This window comes from Pistacia vera, unplaced genomic scaffold (genome assembly GCF_008641045.1).
Source record: "Pistacia vera cultivar Batoury unplaced genomic scaffold, PisVer_v2 Contig1093, whole genome shotgun sequence".
Taxonomy (NCBI): Eukaryota; Viridiplantae; Streptophyta; class Magnoliopsida; order Sapindales; family Anacardiaceae; genus Pistacia; species Pistacia vera.
Window position 1 is genome coordinate 23,872 of NW_022195130.1, and position 23,487 is coordinate 47,358.

At 34.2% G+C, this 23,487-nt stretch overlaps 4 protein-coding genes and 1 long non-coding RNA gene across 5 annotated transcripts; 4 read left to right on the forward strand and 1 right to left on the reverse strand.

The window, feature by feature from the left end:
* Positions 1-2,100: 2,100 nt before the first annotated feature.
* On the reverse strand, positions 2,101-10,646 carry LOC116137379. Its single transcript, XM_031423063.1, has 13 exons — positions 10,478-10,646; positions 10,252-10,332; positions 10,102-10,163; positions 9,977-10,027; positions 9,839-9,865; positions 8,033-8,137; positions 5,927-6,034; positions 5,689-5,760; positions 5,532-5,582; positions 4,756-4,818; positions 4,551-4,675; positions 4,201-4,414; positions 2,101-3,017 (listed from the first exon to the last, which is right to left on the reverse strand). The coding sequence occupies exons 2-13, from the start codon at positions 10,319-10,321 to the stop codon at positions 2,298-2,300; spliced, it is 1,668 nt and encodes a 555-aa protein (XP_031278923.1). The 5' UTR covers positions 10,322-10,332; positions 10,478-10,646; the 3' UTR covers positions 2,101-2,297.
* LOC116137395 lies at positions 6,183-7,868 on the forward strand. Its single transcript, XR_004129176.1, has 3 exons — positions 6,183-7,064; positions 7,162-7,244; positions 7,358-7,868. It is a non-coding gene; the product is annotated as an uncharacterized LOC116137395 (long non-coding RNA).
* Positions 10,647-10,717: 71 nt separating the features above from the next.
* On the forward strand, positions 10,718-13,258 carry LOC116137387. The gene is made up of 2 exons (XM_031423075.1): positions 10,718-10,806; positions 11,958-13,258. Exon 2 carries the CDS (start codon positions 12,167-12,169, stop codon positions 13,256-13,258), a length of 1,092 nt encoding a protein of 363 aa, XP_031278935.1. The 5' UTR covers positions 10,718-10,806; positions 11,958-12,166.
* A 1,724-nt stretch (positions 13,259-14,982) lies between these two features.
* On the forward strand, positions 14,983-19,190 carry LOC116137369 (eukaryotic initiation factor 4A-11). Its single transcript, XM_031423054.1, has 4 exons — positions 14,983-15,090; positions 15,259-15,365; positions 17,368-17,798; positions 18,189-19,190. Exons 1-4 carry the CDS (start codon positions 14,999-15,001, stop codon positions 18,822-18,824), a joined length of 1,266 nt encoding a protein of 421 aa, XP_031278914.1. The 5' UTR covers positions 14,983-14,998; the 3' UTR covers positions 18,825-19,190.
* A 2,199-nt stretch (positions 19,191-21,389) lies between these two features.
* Positions 21,390-22,181, forward strand: LOC116137446. The gene has a single exon (XM_031423136.1). The coding sequence runs from the start codon at positions 21,537-21,539 to the stop codon at positions 21,924-21,926; it is 390 nt and encodes a 129-aa protein (XP_031278996.1). The 5' UTR covers positions 21,390-21,536; the 3' UTR covers positions 21,927-22,181.
* The last annotated feature ends 1,306 nt before the right edge of the window (positions 22,182-23,487 follow it).

The following is a 23,487-nucleotide window of genomic DNA, read 5'->3' on the forward strand; positions in this document are numbered from 1 at the left end:
AAAAGGTTAAATCCAAATAACCTGTTTATTCAGTTGGAGAGATTGTATTCTTGATCTGGCGGCGCGGTTCTGAATGAATGTAAAGATGGATTGATCTTCAAGTTAAGTTTGGTTATATTAGCCATAAATGGTGCTTTTGTTGTTTTAATTTAATATTAATTTGAGTTTAATATTCCTTATCTTAAGTTAATGTGGTGGATCTGATTCTGAAATAATGCAGTGGAGTGGAGTTCCGGTATTATGTAGAGGAATTTTATCTGGCATGAAGTAGTGTTGAGTGACAGGGACCTTAATGTTGTATATATGAACGGCCGTAATTTCAATTCACAGTTGTTAATACTCCTGTTTGTGTATGCTATTCAAACCTATAATCCCCACAAGAATCTTTAATTATATTTAACTAAGATCGATCTTACTTATAGTAAAGTCTTTAATTTCTTACCCTAGCTTTCTATCTTTTCATTTTTCTCTTCCCTTTCTTGCCCTAAATAATGATTTTATTATTTGCTGAATTGATCTTTGGGAAAACTTGAAATTAAGACTATATTTAAGTTAGATTTGAACTTTAAACTTGTTTCCACAGTATGGTTAATTAATCTGAAGACGAAAAGTGCAGATATGCTGCTCTCTTCCATCAAACAGTCAAAGTTATGCATGCCCTAATGAACTGGGTTCCAAGAAGAACTTTGGTAGTGGCCGGAAAAGGAGTAGTGGCCGGAAAAGGAAATGGTTCCAGCAGACTCAATATTAATTGAACATGAACCCTCATGTTTTAAAGAGATCCAACTCCATGTTTGAATGTTATATACAAGATCTTATAACAAAAGAGACGGTGTAATATTTATTTATGGGAATGACTGAGTTCTTGGTGTAATATAAAATAAGAACGATATGGAAACTTAAACTTTTTTTCTAAAATTTCTATTTAATTTTAGTCTCAACATAAACAATGTCAAGATGAGGTTTTCTTGTTACATCCTTATATATATTAACCAAAAGAATAAAAGAATGTGAAGTAATTCCATGAAAATATTTAAAAGGCTAAATTATATCAGTGGAGGAACTGAGATGAAAATGGATTAGTGATTTAATCTACAATAGAATGTTGTATATGACAATGTTTAGTCAAAGGAGATGAGCAAAGAAAGAAAGAAACCTAATCTTAACACTTAAAATAAAACAAATATTTTCCAACTAATTAATTATATACATCATACTTCTGAAAAGAAGACAGATTTCTCATTCTTTAATATTTATTTTGATGATCCCAGTGAAGTATTAGTAAGTAAATCCAAAAATCTTATATCATGAAACAAATCACCATTCACACATCAAGTGAAAATGAAGCCAAAATATGTAAAAGAAAATTCTGGAGTAAATGCAAACTCAATCATGGAAATTTAATTAGAAATCATATGAAATATGAAAGAAAGAATAATTTTGCTTTTGCTTTTTGGGGGAGAAAGTCAGCTGACTTTGAAATTTGTACAAGGGATATGACTTTCACACTTTCTTTTTCAAAGTAGCCAACTTTCTCAAGATTGTGTCACAATTCTAGCTTCCTGTAAATATTATTTTAATTAAAAAAAATATGTGACTGATTTTTTTTGCCTTTAATTCAGTTAAATTTTTTTTAGCATTTTGATATATTAAAAGTTATTTTCTTTTTTTGTCTTTTTGTATATTACATACATCAAACTAAAGTGAAAATTACCATTCTCCCAAAAAAAAAAAAAAAAACCTAAAGTAAAAATTTTATCTTTAAAATATGCCTTAAAGGCACACCTTAAGACATTTTAGGTAACAAATACAGTATTCCTACCACTGATGGTTTTTCAACGCATCATATGTCACTTCAAACTAAATAGCTTCTTAATTTTCTTGATGGAATTTGATTTAATTTACCAATTTCAAAAGGGTTGCAAAACTTCCATATATTTTGTCAAAATTACAGTTAAATTTTTCAACATTTTCGTGAGTTCCATAAAAGACTAATGAAATAAACTGTAAAAGCAAAGCACCCTCTTGCCACAGAGGACAATGGTGATGGCTGCAATTTATCTTTGAAACTTGTACAAATGCATCGCAACACAAATAATGTTTAGAGCTCCCAATTGAGGATCCAACAAACCTTAAATAATCATATGGAAGAAGCTCAAGTTACAAAAAAATTTTTACATGGCAGAACCACTGTGCTCTGAATAATTAAATCAACTTGAAATATCATGGTGAATGTACCATACACAACTTTAAATAGGGGCGATATTTTGATAAAAGATTCAATATCTTGAATGACTTCACTCTACCTGGAAGTACATGATATTTAATGCTGAACATGGGATATGATTTTCGGAATCATCCTTGCCGAACCAAGAGCTGATGATGCTTTTAGATGGATATGCAGGATTTCCTGTCGGCCACTTGTCGACAAGCCTAAAACCATATCGTGATGCAGCTGAAAGTATAGATGGTTCATCGACTCTGCGAAAGACATGACACAGAATTAATGCCGGCTGTTGATCCTCCTCTCCAGTGCCTTTATTCGAAGGAGAAATCAACTCTTTTGCAGTTGCAAATAGAGGCAATATAGCTTCAGCAACGAAAGTGACATCAGTGCCCAAAATGACTTCAAAACCTCCAATATTTTCATCCTTAATGGCTTCTATATGGTCTCTATTTCCCCACTCTAGTCTCTTTGAAATAAGCTTGCCCAGGACTGGTGGTCTAAGGTTTGAGGTGACATTTTCGCTCAACAGGTCAAGTGCTTTTCTATCTCCATCTGTGGCTACCACAAGGTCAGCTGAGCCAACAGCAGCCATAGAGCAGATGCCCGCACAGCCAGACCCCAACTCTAAAACCCTTTTCCCTGCAACAATGGTTGGATTCCTTGCTAGGACGGCAGCCATCAAACGAGCTGATTCCCACAACATCAAGCCAGTAGATTTGCAGGTGTGTTGGTACTCTTTCGACAGTACTTTAATCTTAAAACTGCACCCTTTCAGGTTGACCTCAATCATCTAGCAAGTGACATTAGTGAGAGAGATAAGAACAAATGCTTGAGAAGAAATGATTAGTAAATTAATGGCAAGTCTACTTCTACTAATAATGAAGATGTCTGATAGATTATATTAATTCATACTTAAAAAAAGAAGACTAACAACAGTCTTCAAGTACTGTAACCAGAGATACTATAAGGGCATGTTTGACACTCAACTTAGGCTAAATATTGTATGATGTTTGGTAGAACATTGCATTATATTATTTTTATGCTCTGTTATATTTGGTGAATGAATTACATTGTACAATATTATTTTTATTTCTAACAAAAAATCATTATAAAAAACTAATGTATTTTTCAATTATTATCTAACTAATAAATTAAAAAAATAGTCAAAAAGCTGAATGGGTAGGTGATCAATACTGGTCAACGGAAGTCAAAACACCGATCAACCCTGGTCAAACTCTGGTCAACAAAAGTCAAACACCGGTCAACATCGGTCAAATGATGGTCAATAGCAGTCAACGGTGGTCAACACCATTGACGGAAGCACCATAAAGATCAATTCGCCAGTTTTGGGCCGATGCTGATCCTATAAGAATTGCTTATATATGTCATGATATAAGTAAAAAGTTAAGAATCAACTTATGCAATAAAGTGGATCCCCTAAAGTATTGAGCAGCGGTGTAGCATAAAATCCCAAAGACAGCCCAATTATTCTCCTTTTATTTCTGAAGTCTAAACAAGAGGGTATTCTTGTTATAGATTGAATTCAATCAATTGTTCGTATTGAAATGAACGGCATTAATCATAGTTTGATCGGCCACTACATATTTAAATTTATAAATATTAAATTAATTGACAATATTTATTTGTTTAAAATCAATTAAGTTACATTGCATTAACTAATGCAATGGTTTTACTTGGCATTATTTAATGTAGAGTATATTGCATTATTTTAGACTTGACATTACTTAATGCTATGTAGTACTATCACCAAACACAGCATTGCATTATTTCAGTGTTATGCAGTGTCTCTAATGTTATGCTATGTCACCTGCCAAACATGCCCTAAAAACACTAGACATTGGTTAAATTCAAAATTTTGACAACCTTTTAGAGCATAATTTGAAAAGATTGTCACAATGCTTACAAAAACTTCAAGAAACTACAAAGATAAAAGGCATAATGTAATCATTTACCTCCTTATCCTCAGATGGTGAAATTCCAAACATATCAAAAGCCAGACCGTCGGATATATCAACCTCAAAATTGTTGACAGGCCCCTTCAAATCACTCTCAGCAGCATGTGGGTCCACAACCTCTTGACCAATTAGGTTCGCCTTGCCTGAAGTTTCCTCACAAAAAGAGGAGTTCATGCCATCCGAAAAGCGGAATACAGCTTGGACCCAACGTCTAAAATCACACAAAAACCATTGCAGCTGATTTAGAGAAAGTGTGAAACACATCTAAAACAAGAGAAAAGCAATACTTATGCACAGGACAGAGAATGAAAGAAGCTTGTTATTAATCCAGAGTATTAACCATTTACCGATTCATCACTAACTCCCGCGATCGGTTCTCAACTTGTTTGCAGCATAAACCAAATTCTTCAACATCAAATCCATTTTTTTTAAACAAACTTGTCAAGAAATCATTAGAAAAATAGAAAGCGCGCTGCACAGGGAACAAGTGGCAACATTATAAATTAGTTTAATTAAAGTGCTAGAATACTAGAGGACAAGAGAGAAACTCACCGTGCCATCACCTCTGACGTAGAAATTCTCACTGATTTTCTGATCCTTGCCTGTTAATCTTTCCTGTCAATATAGTATAAAGAGGCATGGGACAATGACATCACAAGAACAAGAAGTAACAAATCTAAGATAAACTTAAAGTTAACAAGGTTTAAGCCGTTCGATGGTGATTGCGAGTGCCCAACACAATTGCCAGGATAATTAAAATGAGAAAAAAAAAAAAATTCCATCTTAGTCAAGCTAAACAAACCCAAATACTCAATCTGAAATAGAATGCCCATATTATTCTAACCACAGGTATGAGATAATGTGATTCATAGTGAACAATCAACTTTATCTGTCACATCAGAGGTTAAAGAACAAAACATAGTTCAGGGAGGATTTCATCTTGTTGCAAGCATAGCTATTACTGATTATAGCCATTTAAATGTAAAACCTACAATAAGTTGTCTAATCAAAACAAATGATTACTATAAAGATCATCTATGAGTGTTTATACTTGCTTAAGAACAGCCACTGGCATACTGTACAGATCATCTGTCCGAAGGTATTTGAGTGTTTGCATTAAGCAGTATTTATTCACACACCTACTCACATGAAACAACAGAATCTAACCAAAAGAATCTAAAATATAAATTTCCAGGCAACAAAAAAGGCAAAATCTCAGCCACATGCTTTTTAAGACTGTTAACAGAAACTGAACACAGACAAAAGAGTTCCAGTATCAATCATCGGAAAAGAAGAAAAAAGATAAATGAAATACATAGAAGATCAACCTGAGCAAGGTCACCAATTGCATAGTCACGAAACAGCACGTAACCACCTGGCTGAAAAGAATCAGAGACAGAGTTGCATCACAGCACATAGGTCATCATTGCAATGTAGTTTAGAAACACAAACACATTCAAAGTTGGAGATATTAAAACCACTTACCTTAAGAACTTTTCTAATGTTCTGCAAGACTAAAGGCATATTCTCAGGGGACACTGCAGATAACACAAAAATCTATTTAACGGGTCAGCTAGTTAATAAAAAATTTCATGAGTAAAGCTTAACAGAAGAGCAAGTTCCTCAATTAGAAAATAGGTACAACAGTAATTATACATATCAAAATTTTGACCAATTGAACAATCATGTAAACATTATCATAAATCAAAACTTCCCAAAATACCATGGTTACAATGTCGATTGATGATGGAGAAATCTGCTTGCTCAGGTCATCAGCTGTCAGGTCGCAAACGAACGCGCTAACACGAGTCTCAGTGAATTCTTTGTGTGTCTGCAACCAGTAAAAAAATCCAACCATGCTAATGGACCCATTTAAACAAAACTTTTGGATTCAAGGTGCACATGTACATGCAAATGCCATTGGATCAACAATAAACATCTTAAGAAATGGCCATTGTTTGAATAATGAAAGNGTTTAGCATACAGTCCAGTCAAAAGTTGATCATCAAGTTTACTACTACTGAGAGCACACGAAGTATATATGGAAAGAATTGATAATAACAGGTCTCTTGAATCTGTTTGGATCGTGGATTGCAACAATCTTAAATCCATTCCTGAGGGCCTACACACCCTTGGCAATCTTAGCCATATTCGTATACGAGATTGCAGAAGTCTTGTTTCGTTCACAAAAGATGGGCTTCCTAACACTGATTTAAAAGTTCATACCAGTTTTTGTGAGAAGCTACAAATGCTACCTTATTGCTTGAACAACCTCAAATCTCTTCAACACTTAGCCTTACGCCACTGTCCGAGCATTTCCTCCTTTCCTCGTGAAGATTTTCCCACCAACCTAAATTCACTTTTAATTGATGAGCCCAATATCTACAAGTCACTGACTTCGTGGGGCTTACACAAACTCACCTCTCTTAGAGAACTCACAATCCGTAGATCCCCGGATGCAGTGTCTTTCCCAGAAGTGGAGATGGGAATGATTTTACTTAGCTCTCTAATTGATCTCTCACTTGAAATATTCCCGAAATTGAAACACCTATCTTCTAAAGGCTTCCAAAATCTCACATCTCTTGAATCATTGACATTCAAGAATTGCCCTAATCTCGCATCTTTTGCAAAACTTCCATCATCAGTTTTGCAACTACATATTTATGAATGTCCTTTGCTGAAAGAACAGTGCAAATGGAATGAAGGATCAGAGCAGTTCAGGATAGCCCACATCCCTTGTGTTTATATCGATGACAAATTCATCTATGATCCAGAGGAGGGAAGAATCAATCCCATTTGATCCCAAAACAAAGAAGAGGTGTTATTTAGACGATCAATCGCTATCCATATGCTCTTTTCAGGTCAGTCAATATCCAGTATTTAGACCATAAGTCTGAATCTTCTGATTAAGATCTTTGTAAAACAGAGTTTTGTTAATACTTCTGTCACTTCATGCAGGATGCAGCTCAAAATTCTCAACTCCCAGGTGCGGCGGTCAGCTACTCAGCTTTACCATGTGATCTGTTAAAACTTAAACTCAGGTAGTTAGTAATCTGTTAAACAGTTTTACTATTTTTAACTACGTGAAAACAGAGGCTAAAAAAGAACTCTCTGCATTGCATTAAAATGTGATTAACTTTTTTTTTTTTTAAAGGGCTTATAAATATATAATTCAGTGAGATTGAAGTGGATTATTTGAAACGTCAAGTACATCTCCCTATCAGACTGAGATTCAAAGACGTGCTGTATTTTGGTTTAAACAAAAGTTGAAAATGAAGTACTCTTCTCAAATCTTAAATTTAATTGCATCATCACCCTCCTTGATTCTTTGAACTGAATTTAACTTCATCGTCACCCACTGCAGTGGGTGGAAGTAGCTTTGTTACCTATTCAATCAGGTACTACAGATTTTTTGGTACATCACATTCATGCATCAATGATTCAAGTGACTGTAGGTATTAAAGTTTCTTTAGATTCATGCAATATTTGGGTTTCCGTCCAGATGATCAATTCATGTTATTGATGAGTGGACTAAAAAGAAGCTTGGATAGCAAAGTTATGATATTTACATATCTTTTATCGCAATTCTATTTTTTTTGTCTCTAGTTTATGGAATCAGACTATGAAAGTTATTGGGAACAAAAAATTCAACATAACTTTTGCATTTTAGTTAATTGTTGTTGCTTNGCAAATAAATAACTCTGTCCAGACTTGTGCTGGCCCCCTACAGTAGAACACTACATATTTATTGCATATTCTCAAATGAGTTCATTCATACAATCAACTGTATGTCAGAGAGAGAGAGAGAGAGAGACCAGGAAAAACGAACCTTGACCAAGTTAACAGCACGTGGTGAAAAGTCACATGCATGAACAAAAATATCCGGGTATGTAGCAATCAAAGGAAATATAGTATTTCCAGCTCCACAGCCAATCTGCAATTTATATCAGTACAATTACCTCAAAAATAAAAACTTAAAAAGATAAAGATCTTGCAAAGAAAAACATTGATTAGAGACAAAAAAGATGTGCAAAATTGAAATCAAGGCTGACAGCTATTTCAAGCCTTCATGATACGGTAAGGGGGAAAATGATTCAATGAAAATCCATGAAGAAAAACCAGATGCAGAAAGGAATTTCAAGAAGATTTTGGCCATTAAATTGTGTTTTACGTATGGTACTATTTGGCCCCAAAATTCTTTGAGATGAAAATACTATACGCATAAATTCTTCGTACAAACTAACTCATACATTCTGATATGTTAAAATATAATTGAATGACTTAAAACCAAAGATAACTGAAAAAAATTAAAGTAGATGATGTAGCAAACATACAAGGTTGCCAAATCAGTTTTTATAGATTAGTTTGTAAAATGACTTTGCATATGTAGCATCATTCTTCAGAGTTTATAACTTAACTGTATCATGTGATAATATAATCTAAAACAAAATTTAGACTATGTTTACTAAATTCCTTTTCGGTTTCCATATATGGATCCAAGTAGATTATTAGTTTCTAATAAATTTAGAAAAAGCTTATATGTGTAATTCCTATAGCAACTCTTGCCACAGATTTGGATTGAAATAAGATTCACAATGATGCATTCCTGATTTATCTACCTTAATTTTTTCAGGCTTCAAGTTTTAGATGCCTTCGCTCAAAGTATTCAAGTCAGTTTCATATTTTCCTCCCCGGAATTTGATTAATATAATAAAAACATTAACCTTGCAGCTTTTAAGCCTCGATTCTAGCTTCATTCAGGTTCAATTATTTGTCTAATTGTCAATCTCCAACCCCTAACCTTTCGCTCCCCGTCTGAAAGGGGCAAAGCCACTTTGCACCCCTAATAGACTAAGACCACTTAGGCTACAGCAAAGAAAAATCACTCAAACAAATTCCAAACTATTAAGGGAAGTTTAATCAATAACCTAGTAATTAAATTGCCAAGGTTTGATCCCCATGATCTTTCTTTTCTTTTCAATTGTACTACAATTCTAATGCCTTTCCACTTGATTCCAAAAGCAAATCAAACCTTTTTACCTGAATACTCTGTCCATCTGGAACCTATTTTCGTCAATTTATAGCCGTAAAATTTATGTTGAAATGAGATCTTGTACAATAGTGTTTTCCATTTTGCATGACAAACAAAATATATTTAATTGGCTCATTTCAGTAATTGGGCTGATTCAAACTATTTGAATAATTTTGTAATTATTTGTCATAGAAAAGAAACTTTTGAATTCCCAGTAGAAAGCATTACAAAATCCACGCACAAAGCAGCATATTTTGTCATGTATTTAGGGAGCCCTTACACCCAAAAGCTTTCAGAAATTATAGAGAAAGAGGAAGACCCTAAAAAAATGTACTGTTCTACAGAGGAAGCAAAACAAGGCAGGCAGCGTTTGCAAATGAGAGACAGATTTGCAACACATCTCATAGATCCACCATTAGGTAACCAGGGAATTATAAGAGTCAGCTTTGGAACTATGCTCTAGATGAAGAGGACCTAGCAGCCGTTGAAGTGCAGTAAAGCTTTCATTTTTAGTCCCTCAATTAACCCAGTTTAAGAGCACCATTAAATACAATTATTATGCACTAATAATATAAGTATCTAAAAAGATACAGAATGATTTACCTCTAGAATGTCTTTTCTCCCAGCTCCCTGAAGAATAAATTAATTTAAAAACAAACCCATAAACGAAAAAATTCAGGGAATAGAAGAACTTACAAACCGAAAGTAAAAATAGAAATACAGTTTTGTTTCTTAACTCACAGTGAAATAGTGACCCCATTCTTTGTCCAAGTAATGCCGATCTTTAAAAAACTGAACATAAAAACACAAGTAAATAAAATCAACAAATTCAAAATATTAGAAAACAAATGAGAAACAAAACTGACTTTGTCTTGATGCCGTTTGTAGAACACATCCCAATACTTTTTAGCCTCTCTTTCATACTTGTCTGTTGAATGAACAAAACAAGAACTGAATGAACTGAATCTTAATCTTAAGATGAACGAATAAGTGTTGGTCCAGAAGAGAAATAGTACCTCTCCAGTAAGAGGAAACTCCAGTATTACAAGTGGAGTATATTTGTATCTTCTGAGTTTCTTCTTCCATTTTTCAGCTTTCTGGGGAAAATTATTCGCATAGATACAATTCAGATTTAGATTGAAACTCAAACAGTGAAATAAACAATTCAGATTTATATGGCAAATGATTAACATAATAATAAATAGAATTACATAAATCTCTGATAATATTCAACACATGCACCTGATTTCTATACTTCAAACGAATCAACACAGGCACGCTCTCAGTTAACAGGAAAAGAAACAGGGTTTTTCCGTTTCGTGGAGGGTTTTGTTGGGGTTTTCAAAAACGCTTAAATTTTGGGACGGATTAATTACAATAACCACCCCTAAGGTTTTAAAAATTCCGTAACTGGTAAGGGGCAGATTTGCCTTTTCCTTCACTTGCAAACGCTAGATAATAAGACCGCTTCTGTCCCTGCAACTCCTTCGAACAAACTGAGCAACAAGCTGAAGAAATCCGATGGTTTCTGTAAAATCCCTAGTGTACATCATCATCTTCATCATTATCAGGTTTGCTTAACTTCCTTCTTTTTTTGTTTTTGGCAAATTAGTGTTTGCTTGTAAAATCTATGGCTATTCAAAAGGCCGTACTTCAACATATTTTATGAGTTTTTAAAGCTATTTGAATAATATTTTTGTTAAATGCTTCTGAAAATAAAAACATAATTACCCAAACTTCTTGAAATGTGCAGCGGATGGTTGATTGCTTGTATTTGTTTTATTGATGATTTTGGTTACGGCGGTATTTTGGTTAGCAATGCTAACAATTTTGTATTTAAAGATTAACAAGCAGTTTGCAATGGGTTTGTTTATTAAGATCATATCAATGGGGACTGTCATATTCATGTTGTCTTTTTAAGAATTAATAAAGCCCATACATTTGTATGTATAATTATCATAGCAGTGTTGGTGATCCTAGTTGAGATGGCGGTGGTGGTGGTAGGTTTGGCAGGGATGGCATGTTAAAGTTCTTTGGTTTATGGGTGGCGGCTACCTCTCAGGTTTATGGTTTGGGTTTTAATAGATTTTGGATTAGGGTTTATTTATTATTTTTTAATTACTGTTATATAAATATAATTATACAAACGCCAAGTGTATTTAGTCTAAACCACAACCAATTTAAAAATATATGGTCTCCATTTGTATTTAATTTGTTCTTTTATGTGTTGGTTGTGGATAGCAATGGTTTCGAATCTGTTATTGCTGGTTTTGTCTTCTTATTTCGAAAATAGGAAGCCTAGTTTTAGAGATAAGAAAATATGTTCTGCATTTTGTACTTGTGATTTAGAAGAGTTTTGCATCATTTTCTAAACTTGTAACTTTAGTCTGGTGGGTTTTGCTGGGTTGGGTTCAATGACACTTCTTTCTTTCTTTTTTTATTTTTTCTAAGAAAAAAATGAAGTAAAAGAAAGATTTGATGAAGTGTTGATATGTAATTGTTTGGAATTTCTATTTAGAAACTGGTGGAAGAAGATAAGAATGAAGAACAGATTATTGAAAAAGAAAAAAAAGCAACGAATTTTCTTAAGTTAATCATTTCAATAATGTAAATATTATTAATACATCAATCATTGCTTTTCAGATTCTTTTTCTAATTCATTTTTATACCCATATAAGATCAATGAGGAAATTTTAACATTATATAACTTTTCTTGGATTAGACAAAATATTCCTGTGGCTGACAAGGAGTGCAGCGTTGCTTTTCCGTTCTAGTGGATCCAAGTTACTTAGCCTGAGTCTGAGGGACCCAAATTAATTGTCTCCTCTAAGCTCTAGTCTTAATCCAAGGTTAGTCAATCTAATCTTTTGTTAAGATTTAACTTGATTTATGTTGTCTTTTGTGGACTTATGAACACCTCAACTAATAGTTATGTTTCAGAAATTCCGCTGCATACTCACCTCAACACACTTTACAAAATTTAAAATTCCGAACTCATTGCATAGAAATTTTCATTTTGAGTCAAAAGTGGGTTTTAATCCACAAAATCAACTATCAACTTCAGAACCAAAAACTTCTCTAAACTATGTGGGAATTTTCTGGGATTTGGACAATAAACCCCCAAAAGCATTCCCGCCATTTGAAGCTGCTGTTAAGCTTAAAAAGGCCTTGTCTTCATTTGGAGTTGTAAGTTACATGGTAGCATATGCTAATAGCCATGCTTTTAGTTATGTTCCTGAAGTTGTAAGAGAGCGAAGGAAAGAAAGAAAATTGTTGAACCAATTGGAAAAGAAGGAGTTGATTAAGCCTGTTGAGCCATATTTATGTCGTGTTTGTGGGAGAAGATTTTATGCTAATGAGAAGCTTGTTAACCATTTTAAGCAAATTCATGAGCGCGAACACAAGAAGAGGTTGAATCAGATAGAATCAGCCAGAGGGAAGAGGAGACTAAATTTGGTTGCTAAGTATTCAATGAAGATGGAAAAATATAAACGAGCAGCAAGGGATGTTTTGACTCCGAAGGTGGGGTATGGTTTGGCAGATGAGTTGGAAAGAGCAGGATTTTGGGTTAGGATGGTATCAGATAAGCCACAAGCTGCAGATGTTGCGTTGAGGAATCATATTGTGGAGATGATGGATAAAAGGAAGATTGAGTGTTTGGTTCTTGTATCTGATGATTCAGATTTTGTGGAGGTATTGAAGGAGGCCAAGTTGAGGTGTCTGAAGACAGTTGTCGTTGGTGATATAAATGATGGGGCATTGAAGAGAGTTGCTGATGCTGGTTTCTCTTGGAGGGATATTTTGATGGGAAAGGCAAAGAAGGAGGCTGTATCAGTTGTTGGGAAATGGAAGGACCAGAATATTTTAAAGAGGTTGGAGTGGACATATAATCCGGAGGTGGAAAAGAACAGATATCAATCGGATGATGATATTGTTGATGATAATCACACGGATTGTATCAAGAAGGAAGATGACGGTGCTTGGTGGGAGTTAGAATCTTCTGATGCAGACGCCACTTCTTAAAAAAAAAAAAAAAAAAATCCTTTGTTTGCATTTGTGAGTTCTGTTATAAGAACCTCCGGGAAGCATGAGTGTATAAATCCTCAGATTTAACTAATTTGTTGTTTTTGAAAGAATTGCTATTGATGTCATTCTGGTAGAAAGATGGGGTTTTGGTGTGCTGTACAAGTAGAACATATATATAATATTTTAAATGAATGAGATGGCTGAGATCAGGGCAGCCTATTACATTTGTTTATGATGGTGAATGTGAGTTAGGCAGATATTTTGGTGATTCATTTACATGAGACCTGTAATGTCAGTTTAAGTACTAAACATTGGAAACAATGACTTGTGCCTTGTTTAGTGATTGGCAGTAATGTAAAAATCAAGAAGAAATGCCCTTTATTAACAAGCAAAAATTATTAAACTAATTATTGGCCCCATTTCTAGGCCATACATTACTCAACACCATGTTGATTTATCAAACTTAAAAATTAATCAATTGAAAGGATAAAATGAAAACGAAAACGACACCGTGGAGGAGCAGCAGAAGGTGAAGGGCAAAATGGGGATAGGAAAAGTAATGAATTGAAAACCCCTCTCGATCCATAATTTAATCGCAGACCCTCTTAGCTCACCATCTCTATCCACACACTCTCTGCTCTTTGAACTCCTCCAGAAAAATCAAACACTCGCTCAACCGATCCGAGGAGTTCGGGGAAAACCCTAACCCTAAAAACGAACAAACAATCGAACGAAAACTCCCGCTCCTCTCTCTTCATCTCATCGCTATCAGGTTCGGTTACTTTCCTTTTTCTTTCGCTTTCGGCAGATCATTGTTCGCTTGTTCAATCTATGCGTTTTCTCATGTTTGATAGTTTTATATGGCTCACGCTTTTACTAACTTCGTTTACGAGTTTTTAAAACTAGCGTAATTTATTTCAATTATTATTATTATTATTTTTGGTTAAAAGACTTCTGGAAATAGAAATAATCTATATGCAATGATGTTCAATTTGGCTATGGTTGATTGCACGTGTTGTTTCACTGGTGATGCGGATTTATGATTGTTTTGTATTTGTTATGACGGTGGATATGCAATACTAACAGTTATGCAGTTAATATTTAACAATTTAGAATTAAAATGAACTAAAGTATAAGAGCAACTGGTGACTGCCATATTTATGCCGGTTTATAAGAATAGGTGAATCAGATTCATTTTTTATGTTATATTATAAAAGTGTATATGAAGCTTACTCATTATTTACAATTTTACAGTTATAAACTGGGTTATTTAGAAAATTGTGATATGTGAGAGTTGTTTCTTCATTTTCGTATCGTTAAGTGGTTTTCTTGAAAAGTACATGGTAGGTGTTATTGCGTTTCTTCTACGTTTCGGGATTTATTTTCATCACTAAAAAATTGAGTGGAAAGTCTCATAGTTGCTTCATTGGAACATATTGCTCTGTGGAGGCTTACATTTTTTCCATATGCATTTATCAATTTCCATTTATCATATTGCTCTGTGGAGGCTTACATTTTGTTAGTTGTGCAAAGAGTATACTCATTTCTTGTAAGGCTTCTGTGTACATTTTTGTCTCTTTTTCACAGAGGATCTTGACTGTAGTGGACATTTGGTCCACTCTTGTACTTTTTTTTTACTTTAATATGTTTCATATAAAAAAGGAAAAAGAAAAATTCCTATATCATTTATAATTCTGCTTTTTGTCAAACAGAAGAACAATATCATCACAGCTAGTTATGTATTGTTTACTGTTTGCAGTCGTGGCTGGTATGGCAACTGAAGGATCACAATTTGACGCTCGTCAATATGATAATAAAATGAACGAGTTGTAAGTTTTGATTCCCTTGAATTTTTTATAATTTTGATGGTATCATGTCTTATACTTTGTGCTTTTTTAGTAACACGTTTAGTTAGCTGGCAAAACTTTGCTTATCTTTCCCCTTCATTTGATGTTTATATAATCTCCATGTTTAATTTGATATATTGGTATGAGCAGACTTGAATCTGATGGGCAAGATTTCTTCACATCATATGATGAGGTTCACGAGAGTTTTGATGCAATGGGACTGCAGGAGAATCTTCTTAGGGGCATATATGCATATGGTGAGTTAGATCATGCTACAGTCTAATCTTTTCTTTTTTCTTTTTTCTTTTTTATTGTTTTTGGGGGGGAGGGGAAAGGGGGTGTGGTGGGGTTGTTTCATGGCCTTCTGACATCTACCATAACTGCAAGCAGATTCAACGGGTTTTAAAAATAGGCAGAAGCCACCTCACCATTTGGTGCTTTCCATTAAATTTCTTTTTTTGACCAAATTAACCAATTAAATGAATTTTTTACCTTCCTTTTCTCCAAATATATTGAGTAGCAATTTGAACCTTGAACATTTTCTATTCTTGAATTAAACATAACCTCTTAACCAACTGAACTTGACCTTCTAATGGACCTTCGTTTTGCTGGTATGATACAACTTTAGAAGTATTGTGAGTCATCAAAACAGTCTCTCATTGATGAAAACAAACTAAAATGCATGAAGGTTCAAATTCTAAGTGGTGGCGGCTTTAAGGTCACTCTCAGATGACGTGGCCCACATCTAAGCGGTGGAAGCTTCATGATTCATCTAAGTGAATGAATTGGGCTTGTTGGTATTGGGTCTGACCATTTGAAATTTAGTGGAAAACTTTGTTTATTTGAAGACTAGCATAGGGATTGTTGGGTTGTGGTTAAGAAAAGTTCTAACATGGATAAGTACAAATAAAAATGTATGCTTGACATTAAATAATTTCAAAGGAGTATTTCTTTGGTGGGAATGCTGAAGAAAGTGGAGATATAGGAATAGAAGAAGAATGTATGGAGGGAAAGAAGAGAGTGGAGTATTAAATTTTTCTCCAGCTGGTTTAACTCTCAGTCTCTGCGCAATTCCTATCCCTCTCCATCTCCTCTTCTCTCTTTTACCTTTGTGAGCGATTCCCTAATCGTTTTCAATAACCACGTAAGCAATCTCAGACTAGGATCCAATCCACTACCATGTCTGAAGACTGGAATCATTGTCTGACAAGTGGAAGAGAAATACGCAAAAAATTAGCCACCAAAAATATGCCTATTAGATTTTATGGAGGTTTGTCTATAAATTATTTGTGTTGGAACCTCGAGATAACTGTGGATAACAATGATGTAGCAAAGCAAGTTGAGTTGTGGTCCTCTCTTGTCTGCTGTTACTTATCTTTTTTAGGTTGTCTTTGTCCTTTGCTTGTAGGTTCCTAGGTGCCTTAAATAGATGTTTTGAGGTGAGAAAAGTGGTGTATCTAATTTTTGTACTTGTTCGCAAAAAAAAAAAAAAACTAATATTAGGTGAAAATGGTGTCTTGGGAAAATAGATTTTTTAAGAGATGTATGAACTAATGCTTGATGAAAATGATGGCCAGTGATAAAATGTTTCTCATGATAGTTTTATAAGCTATTGTTGGATGAAAATGGTGGCTGATCTGCAAAAATGTGTTTGGAAAAATGTGGATTGTTAAGAGATTATAATAAGCTTTTAGAAAGAGATTTCAGAATTCATTTTTCTTGGTGTTTTATTTTTTTAAAGTCATATAAAGCAGTGGCTTTTTTGGGGTAAATTTGATTGAAACCACAATCAGCAAGAAATATTTTGTTTATTTCAATGTAAATATGATCTGCTTGTAATTAGGCCAATTCTCATGGGGGGTGGGGTTGATGCAATTAAACCTTTTTTAATAGCTAAATTGCTTTAAGCTGATGCTTGTGACTTTATGGAATTTCCCTTCTATTTTAATTTCTTTAGGCTTCAGCTTGAGAGACTTGCTTCATGCTTGGCTAATCGATTATTAGTGTCTAATTGTTTGATAAAAGACCTTATATCCTTATCGTAATAACCTTTTTTTTTCTGTGTTTGGGTTATGGTTCATTTGATTTTGTTATTTCTTGTGTTAAAAGTTAAATGCTTGCTTTTCTGATTAAGTTGTAACTTATTTATCCTTGGAGTGAGTGATTTTTTAGAGTGTGATTTTCTACATATATGTACAGAATTTAGTATGTCACTTCGAAAATATAACAACTGTTAGTTTGGTTCAAATCTTTTTAAAGGTTTTGAGAAGCCTTCTGCAATTCAGCAAAGGGGGATTGTACCATTCTGCAAGGGGCTTGATGTAATTCAACAAGCACAGTCTGGGACTGGAAAAACGGCAACTTTTTGCTCAGGAATTCTGCAGCAGCTTGATTACAGCTTAGTTGAATGCCAGGCATTGGTCCTTGCACCAACTCGAGAGCTGGCACAACAGATTGAGAAGGTTATGCGAGCCCTAGGTGACTACCTTGGTGTGAAGGTTCACGCTTGTGTTGGTGGAACTAGTGTTCGTGAAGATCAACGTATTCTTTCTAGTGGGGTTCATGTTGTGGTTGGTACCCCAGGCCGTGTGTTTGACATGCTGAGAAGGCAATCTCTCCGCCCTGATAACATTAGGATGTTTGTGTTGGATGAAGCAGATGAAATGCTCTCACGAGGTTTCAAGGATCAGGTCCTTGCTTTACTTTTAATTTTGAATTCATTCTCGTGATATTTGTTAGTGTTTGTGGGAAAAGGGCACATGGTAAGCTGGAAAGTAGGGGGCTGTAAGTTGTGCATCTGAATGACTACATATGATATTTAATGGGAATCCTATTTTGCTTACAGTGGAGCAAACATCTGTCAGCTGAGCCTTATTTTTGTTGGTCAAGGTGTCAGAGAATTAAGGGATCTGTTTGAATTTTTTTTTTTTTTTTAACTATATTAATTGTGCTTGGACCTTCAAGCTAGATTGGCATCTAACATATTCTTATACAAGTTTAGGGTTGATCTGTTTGCTATATGTTCTCTCTTCTCTCTTTTCCTTAACAAATAAAGTTGCTCTTCTATCTTCTTTTTCCAGATCTATGATATATTTCAGTTGCTGCCAGCAAAGATTCAGGTTGGGGTTTTCTCGGCCACAATGCCACCTGAGGCCCTTGAGATCACCAGGAAATTCATGAACAAACCGGTGAGGATTTTGGTTAAACGTGATGAGCTTACCCTTGAGGGTATCAAACAGTTTTATGTCAATTGTGAGAAGGAGGAATGGAAGCTTGAGACATTATGTGATCTATACGAGACTTTAGCAATCACCCAAAGTGTCATCTTTGTGAACACTAGGCGTAAGGTAGATTGGCTCACAGACAAAATGCGCGGCCGCGATCATACAGTCTCTGCCACCCATGGAGACATGGACCAAAACACTAGAGACATCATTATGAGGGAATTCCGGTCTGGTTCTTCTCGTGTGCTCATTACTACTGATCTTCTTGCCCGTGGTATTGATGTCCAGCAAGTCTCTCTTGTGATCAATTATGATCTTCCGACACAGCCGGAGAACTATCTTCATCGAATTGGTCGTAGTGGACGATTTGGGAGAAAGGGTGTTGCAATCAACTTTATTACCAGGGATGATGAGAGGATGCTGTTTGACATACAAAAGTTCTATAATGTAGTGATTGAGGAGCTGCCAGCTAATGTTGCTGATCTTCTTTGATGCTGTTTCGTGTTGGCAAAGGTAAATGGTTTGAAGTCTAGTCATGATGGTTATTTTCGTTCTTTTTTTCTCTGGGGCCTTTTCATAAATACCATGTAGTTGAGGAACTTGGGTCTTATGCATTTGCAATTGGACTACCATTGCCATTGGGGCTAGAGGTCAGTTATTTTAAATTTTATTGCATCTGTTGTAGTTCGTATGAAATTATGTTGTTCTACACTTATTTATATTTTTGGTGAAGGGGATATTATGTAGAGTTGAAACATTAGTAGCTATTTGTGGTAGGATTCCAGACTTGCTTCCTTATTGTTTTTTAAGCTATTTAACTTGTTATTTTAGCTTTTATGAACAAGGCTTGAATTTCTGTGTTGGTGCGTATTTTTTGTGTAGAATTTGTACTCATTTGAGTGTACGTGATTCAGTTTGCATTTGACTGTGTACAAGATATAGAGAAATGAGATGTTTGATGGACTCCAAAACTCCTGAAACTTCAAGGAATTTAGGCATTACAAGAATGGAGAGAGACTTAATCCACCCTAAGATCTTGGTCCAACAAAGCCCTCTTCAAACTAACAATCGCTAATCAAATTATAACTCTTAAACATCTTTTACGTAGAGACGAATGAATTAAGAGTGAATTATCTGTTTTTCCCATGCGTTCGAGTGAATTATCCAATTATGCCTTACCGTGGGTTAACTTCTATTAGACTCAAGGGGGTTTATCATAGTATTTTAAACTGTAGGATCTGCATTATATTAGACCCAAACCCCAGGCGGCTAAATTTTCTCCTTGATATAATTGATTAACATTTCGGTGTGTGTCGGCTTCAAAGTTCAATCTTGGTAATGATTTTTTATGTTTTCATTTGGGATAATCTTCATTAGGAAATGGAATGATGTAATAGTAATAGTTGGGATTAGTTAAAAGAGGGTGTGAAGTAGAAAAGTGTCATAGTCCTTACCTCAATTTAATTTAATTTTAATTTTTATGATGGGTAAATTAATGGGGTTTCAAATCCATCCTCCTCTTTTGTTTTTATTGACTTGTGAAATTAAGGTCCAATTATTTGGATGGAAGACTAAAGACTTATGGTAATTAATACTTAATAGAGTAGAATTTTGATTAAATACGTAACAGACATAATTTTCATAAACAAGGAATCGGGTCTTACTTTTCCATTTCTCCAATTTTGACTTTGTCAAGACCATTTTAGGCATTTATTAGGGACTTTTCAATGTCACCCTCACCCAATACTTTCGTACATAAATTCAAATTTATGTTACATGATTAACTTGGAAATGTCTTAAATAAATAAATATTTGGTGGTTTAAATGTTTAAAGGTTTTATTTATGTTGTTATTATTCCATATTAGTTTTTATGGTTAAGACTATTTCGTAGGGTAGAGGTGTAAAAACATTGAATATTATATTTTCAAAGGGTGTTATATATGTATATATGAGGAATGTTGGAGAGCATCACTTTCTTTTTACACAAGTTATGGTTGAGATTACATTTAAATTAGGGAATTCATAATGTGCATTAATTAATAATTTAGGCAAGTTGTATTTTAATTATCAACCTGATTCTTAAATAAAAAATAAAAACTGCTTCTTATTAAAATGAATAGCAGATTGATTGATTGATATTTCTCACCTATCTACACCAAATTCTCTTGTTTAAATTATCTATACCTAAAATTGGCATTTATTATGAATCTGTCATTGTAATTTGTAAGCTATTAAAATTCTCCCAAAATAACAAAGGTTTGGATGAAAACAAAAAATAAATATATATATATTAAAATTTCCCTGAAAATTAAAATTAAAATATTCTTTTAAAAATTCATTAAGAATTATACTAACATAACTTTTTATATAACTCAAACTTTTTATTATAAAGAGTTTATCTATAGAAACAAAAATCCAATAGATTCTTTATTCTTTAAATATAAAATTAAAGAGTGAGTTTGACTTTTCATATTTAAATAGTGAAATTTTACTCTCTATTCTAATTTTAAATAATAAATTATAAGTTTCTATGTATTTTATTTATGATATATCTGTCTTATTAAGTTTCTTTCTTGAAGAAACATATTTTCTCTCCTAAAATTTTAAGAGTCTATTGGATTTAAATAAAAAATTTGTTCTTTATATTTAAAAATCAATGAAAATACTCTTTATTTATATGAATAATACTCTTCAAAAGAAATAGTACCGGAAGAGATGTTTTTAAGTATAATTAAACAAGAAGTGCCCTGTTATTATAGAAATAATGGAAATCTTTAATTTTTTGGTGTTAAAATATAATTAAATATTAGCAATACTCTTAACAATTTACTTCTATTATTTTTAAAATCTTTTATTTGATTAAACCTTGGTGATTGAAACCTAAAAGGAAAAACAAAAAGGACAAGTCCATGAAGTCTTCCATTCTCCGAGTTTCTCTGTGTCTGTCTCTCTCAGAGTCAGTCCATCTGTCTCCTGAGTCAACGCAAATGTAAAAAAAATGGTGTTAGACAAAATGATTTCCCGTAAAACACGCCATCTCGAATCAGCTGTGTGTCACCCTCTACCCAATTTAACATTTCCCAAACCCCAACATCTCTCATTCTTCATGGGACCCCACCTCCATTTCCATTATTCTTCTTTGTTCCTTTCTTCAACTTGAACTTCATCCATCCCTTCCATTCTTCTTCGTCTTCTTCCACCCCATGGATGACTACAACAGGTCAAAATCCTACGGGCCTAACTCCATGCAGTTGGACACCTACTACCCTCCTCCTCCTCCTCCTACCTCTCGACCTCCCAATACTTACGACCTCCGGAGCTACAGTGCTTCCTATGCTCACGCTCAGATGTCCAATTATGAATTCAATAACAATAACAACAACGTTAAGGACTTCAAGTTAAAGAAAGGGAAAAGTACTTCTGCCTCTTCTTCTTCAGCGCCCTGGAGCTTTGCTGACCCTGAGTTTCAAAGGAAGAAGAGGGTTGCCAGCTATAAAATGTACAGTGTTGAAGGCAAGGTTAAAGGGTCTTTGAGGAAGAGCTTTAGGTGGCTTAAGGATAGGTACACCCAGGTTCTCTATGGCTGGTGGTGATTTTTTTTTTTTTCCTTATTTGGTTATTGTTGTTGTTTATCTTATTTTGTAATTGTATTTATGTCATGGTATATTTGTGACAATAACAAATTTTGTGTCACTAAACCGGGGGGAAAAAGAAGAACTTTTTAGATTTGTGGGTAATTTGTTATCAATTCTTGATGTGGTTTGGCCACTTGGGGTCTAGTTTTAATGTAAAATCTAGCTCCTGGATATCTTATCTGCTTTTAATTTATTTGCCTGTTCTTCTGAAGATTTTGTTATATAAGTGACTCTGTCATTGCCTATTTGTGATCATGGGAATGTTTTCATTGGTTCTATAGAAGGGATTGTTTGAATTTGGTTTTTGGTTATTGTTTTATAAATTGCATCTTTTGGATGTTATAGATGAGGGTTTTTGTTTTAGAGATTGAATTTTGGTTTTTAAGCATAGATAATATCGTTAATCATGGTTCAAGGAATTAAGGGCATCTACTTTGTATTAAGATTGAGGTGCCAAGATGCGTGATGTTTAAGCTCTAGTTGAGTAGTCTTGTTTCTGTTGCTCCTTATTATGATGTATTCGTTTTTAGTTCCTTGCTTAATAGTCAGTACACTGGCTGAGTAATGATGACAAAATTTTCATATCAAAGCAATGCTGCCAAGGAGTTTATGATGATCCCTTGACCAAATTTTCTTTTTCTTCTGGAAACTTGTTGAAGATATGACATTTTGAGATTAGATCGTTGGCAAATGCATACATGTAGCTTGTGTCACAATTTTTCCAGCATTTCTAGGCCCTTGCAACTTACAATGATACTCTAGGTTTCCACAGTTATTGTTTGCTCATCCTCACACATAAACAATACTTTCCCCTGAAATAGGAGTTTGATATGGTTCATCGTGGAGAATTATGCTAGCCACATACAACCACATAGGCGGTGTTAACAGACATTCTTTCATGGTAGCCAAGGGGACTCCTTAGTAGTGCCTTAGATAGTATCTTGCATTATTTTGAGGATTGCTTTTAATGGAATTTTGGAAATTCTGTACTTAGACCTTGATTGGTAAGGTTACAAGTATCCATAACAAAGCAAACAGGAAAAAGAATATGCTTAAGATGTTTCTTGTAATGCTAAGGAGTAAGGAGTCATTTCAGTTGTTGGGCCAACCATGACTATTGTCTCTTGACTAATACTAAAGATCAATTCTCATTCTCTACTTCATGACCAAGACTTGTTTACATCCTAGACTGCTGCTAGGAATTTCTTAAATATGGTTGTTTGAATCACTGTTCGATCACGAGGATCGTATATACTCAAAGGTTTTTGAACCATCATATTCATCTAAGAGGAAAGATAGAGGAGGGAGGTCAGAGAATAGACCTTTTGTAACAAAGTTCTACATAGTTGAGTTGTATGGTGGTTGATGATGGCAGCCTCCATTTTTTTCTCACCAGATTATGTCTTATTTCTCAGTTATGATTTTGAACTCAGTTTATATATATATATATATGTAAAGAATCACAGATTCCATGCTCTGCAATCTGCTCTGTTTCTACTGCATGTTTTTTTCTTGTGGT

What these genes read in the sequence shown, in the direction of transcription:
- LOC116137379 (XM_031423063.1), bottom strand. Translation starts at nt 10,321, where the DNA reads ATGGAAGAAGAAACTCAGAAGATACAAATATACTCCACTTGTAATACT. An exon ending in ACAAACGGCATCAAGACAAA is followed by an intron (nt 10,028 to 10,101) that starts GTCAGTTTTGTT and finishes TTTTATGTTCAG; the next exon opens with TTTTTTAAAGATCGGCATTA. An exon ending in GGAGAAAAGACATTCTAGAG is followed by an intron (nt 8,138 to 9,838) that starts GTAAATCATTCT and finishes TATAAATTGCAG; the next exon opens with ATTGGCTGTGGAGCTGGAAA.
- LOC116137387 (XM_031423075.1), top strand. Translation starts at nt 12,167, where the DNA reads ATGTTTCAGAAATTCCGCTGCATACTCACCTCAACACACTTTACAAAA.
- LOC116137369 (XM_031423054.1), top strand. Translation starts at nt 14,999, where the DNA reads ATGTATTGTTTACTGTTTGCAGTCGTGGCTGGTATGGCAACTGAAGGA. An exon ending in GATAATAAAATGAACGAGTT is followed by an intron (nt 15,091 to 15,258) that starts GTAAGTTTTGAT and finishes TGGTATGAGCAG; the next exon opens with ACTTGAATCTGATGGGCAAG. An exon ending in TAGGGGCATATATGCATATG is followed by an intron (nt 15,366 to 17,367) that starts GTGAGTTAGATC and finishes ATCTTTTTAAAG; the next exon opens with GTTTTGAGAAGCCTTCTGCA.
- LOC116137446 (XM_031423136.1), top strand. Translation starts at nt 21,537, where the DNA reads ATGGATGACTACAACAGGTCAAAATCCTACGGGCCTAACTCCATGCAG.